Source organism: Acanthamoeba castellanii, assembly GCF_000313135.1.
Source record: "Acanthamoeba castellanii str. Neff unplaced genomic scaffold scf7180000084466, whole genome shotgun sequence".
NCBI lineage: Eukaryota > Discosea > Longamoebia > Acanthamoebidae > Acanthamoeba > Acanthamoeba castellanii.
This window is the reverse complement of record NW_004457619.1, coordinates 53,651-56,099: the sequence shown is the minus strand read 5'-3', so window position 1 is coordinate 56,099 and position 2,449 is coordinate 53,651. Positions and strand designations below refer to the sequence as shown.

Below are 2,449 nucleotides of genomic sequence, written 5' to 3'. Positions count from 1 at the left end.
ACGAGTGGTGCCGGGTACCGTCACTTGCCCCCCCCCCCCTTCCTCCTCTTTTTCGTTCTTTCTCCGCACGTTTGGAGCCGTAACGACCACGCAACACAGCGTCTGCTGGCCCCCGGCTTCGAGTTGGTGCGGACTATCCACAAGCACACCCTCAACGAGCGCACCACGGAGGTGAGCCCCCCCCCCACACTCTCACCCCCACACCAACCCTTCGTTTTCGCTTTCTCTTCGAAGTGAGCTTGGTCCCGGCCCACGTGGTGTGCCGGCTCCGTTTTTTGGTTGGCGGGAGCGGTACCGAACTAAGAACACTGCGACAGTCGCTGGCCAGGTTGCTGCTGCGGTTCTTCAAGGCCCACGACCGGGAGCGGGATCTGCTGCAATGGGTCGTGTCCGAGGAGGTGACCAAGGCCGCCAACCCCGACACCATCTTCAGGTATCATTTGTTTTCATTTGTTTTCATTATTAATGCACGTACCACTTACCACTTTCACGCCTGTGTAGAGAAGAGTCTCTGTCGATGAAGCTGCTGTCGTTGAATGCCTTCACCGGCCGTGGTACGACCGCACTCATTTTTTATGTATATCTGTTTATATTTTAAACAAATGAATTACATTTAATTCCCAATTAAATGTACCTAAAATGTTCGTGGGATAGGCATCGAGTTTCTGGAGCGGACCGTCTTGGTTCTCATTCGCGACGTTCAGGAATTGAACCTCAGTCTCGAGGTGCGCACTTGAGTCCCTCTCCACCGACCGACTGGGCTGATCGAATTAACACAACACACACGACATGCACAACACACCACACGCCACACGATGCACACAACACGACACGTGGGTGGGTGCAGACGGATCCACGCAAAGTGAGCCCGGGAGTGGACGCTGAGATGAACTGCCGAGCGCTGGTCGAGAAGACCGAATCGCTCCTCTCGCTCCTCTTCGCCTCCATCCACCTGCTACCCCCGTACCTTTCGCGCCCCCCCCCCGCTTCAGGTCGTCCTTGGGGATTCTAACGCAATTTCTCGCAGGCTGCTGCGTTGGGGCTTCTCCATCGTGCGGCACGAGGTCGGACAGCACTTCCCAGAGATGGGGTACCATGCCGCGTGTGTCGTGTGTGTGTCGTGTGTGTATCGTGTGTCATGAGGTGACTGTTGGTGGGTAGGGAGAGCATCGTGGGCAGCATTCTGTTTCTCCGCTTCATCTGCCCGGCCATCGTCTGTCCCCACCGCTTCCATCTCCTCCCCGGTACCCGACCTTCCCTTTATCTGCCCCCCTCCAAAGAGCGAAGCGTCCATAAGTAGACAACGCAATCTCTTCTCTCTTCTCTCCGTTCTCTTGGCAACCTTCAGAGGCGCCCACCGGCAACGCAATGCGGACACTCATCTTGATCTCCAAATTGCTGACCTCCCTGGTACGTACGGAGTTGCGCGCGCGTCCGGTGTTGACTCAGTCGGCGTGCGTGGCAGGCGAACGGCACGGTTGCTGTGGGCGAATCCGCCGCGCTGGCCCATTTCGTGGAAACCAACTCGCGCGTCGTCGAGCGAATCACGCTGGCCATCGTCGAAGACCAGCGTATGCGTGCCATTCCTATCTTTTGGTGTGGCCACACTGAACTAATTCACTTATCCGCGCAATCTCCAGCGGAGAGGGACGGCGAACGCTCCGGCGAGTTGGAAGCAGCGGTCGAGCATCAACATCAGGCGCCGGCGGGGAAACCCGACCAGCAGAATGCGCTGCACGAGCTGCTCGACTACCTCGCACAGGTATAGGCCACGGTCGTGTGTTGATCGTGTCGGCTGACTCGCGCAAGCACTCACGCACTCACTCGCTCACTTGGTGGCCACCTTTCGCTGCGCAGTGCGTGGCCGATGACCAGATCTACGGTTTCCTCCCGGACGACCTCACGCTCATCGCACGCGTACGACTTTCATTGTGTGTTGTATGCGCACGTGCGTGTGCGGTGATGCGTGTTCGTGTGCGGCGCACGTGCGTGTGCTCTGGTGTTGATGAATTCAATCTGCCCTCGCTGGATATATAGAGCTGCCGGGATCAGGTGAAGCGAATGGAGATTGCCGTGGCGAGCCCGGACTGGAAACTGCTCAAGAAGAAGAACGGCGTCTCCACTTTCATCAGAAAGAAAGCTCAGGTCAAGACACGCACACACGAACCACCGCACACGCACACACACACGCACACCACCGCACTCACGCGGAAGCTATGGTGCAGGGCAAGAAGGTGCTGTGTATCAAGGCCCAGGCGACGGTGCCGGCGGACATGAGCACACTCCACGCGTTCCTCGTCCTCGAGGACTGCCTCCTCCGCGGGTGCGAGGACCAGCCGACCACCCCGGCCCCATCCGCCGACTCAGCCAAAAAGCTCCGCCGCTCTCTCTCCGGCAGCATCGGCCACTCCGTGCTCCGGTGCGCCCGCGTCGTCGACACCATGACTCA

At 58.6% G+C, this 2,449-nt stretch overlaps 1 protein-coding gene across 1 annotated transcript in view; it reads left to right on the top strand.

The window, feature by feature from the left end:
• Positions 1–69: 69 nt before the first annotated feature.
• The window catches only part of ACA1_322770 (GTPaseactivator protein for Ras-like GTPase), a gene marked incomplete at both ends in the record, with an annotated part of 5,578 nt that continues 3,198 nt past the window's right edge, over positions 70–2,449 (top strand). The window contains 13 exons of the mRNA XM_004349515.1: positions 70–171; positions 318–433; positions 502–554; positions 655–725; positions 848–963; positions 1,028–1,090; positions 1,162–1,244; positions 1,349–1,410; positions 1,466–1,571; positions 1,641–1,762; positions 1,858–1,917; positions 2,038–2,145; positions 2,226–2,411. Of these exons, the coding sequence (XP_004349565.1) occupies positions 70–171; positions 318–433; positions 502–554; positions 655–725; positions 848–963; positions 1,028–1,090; positions 1,162–1,244; positions 1,349–1,410; positions 1,466–1,571; positions 1,641–1,762; positions 1,858–1,917; positions 2,038–2,145; positions 2,226–2,411 (1,248 nt within the window). The remainder of the gene's footprint in view (positions 172–317; positions 434–501; positions 555–654; positions 726–847; positions 964–1,027; positions 1,091–1,161; positions 1,245–1,348; positions 1,411–1,465; positions 1,572–1,640; positions 1,763–1,857; positions 1,918–2,037; positions 2,146–2,225; positions 2,412–2,449) is intronic.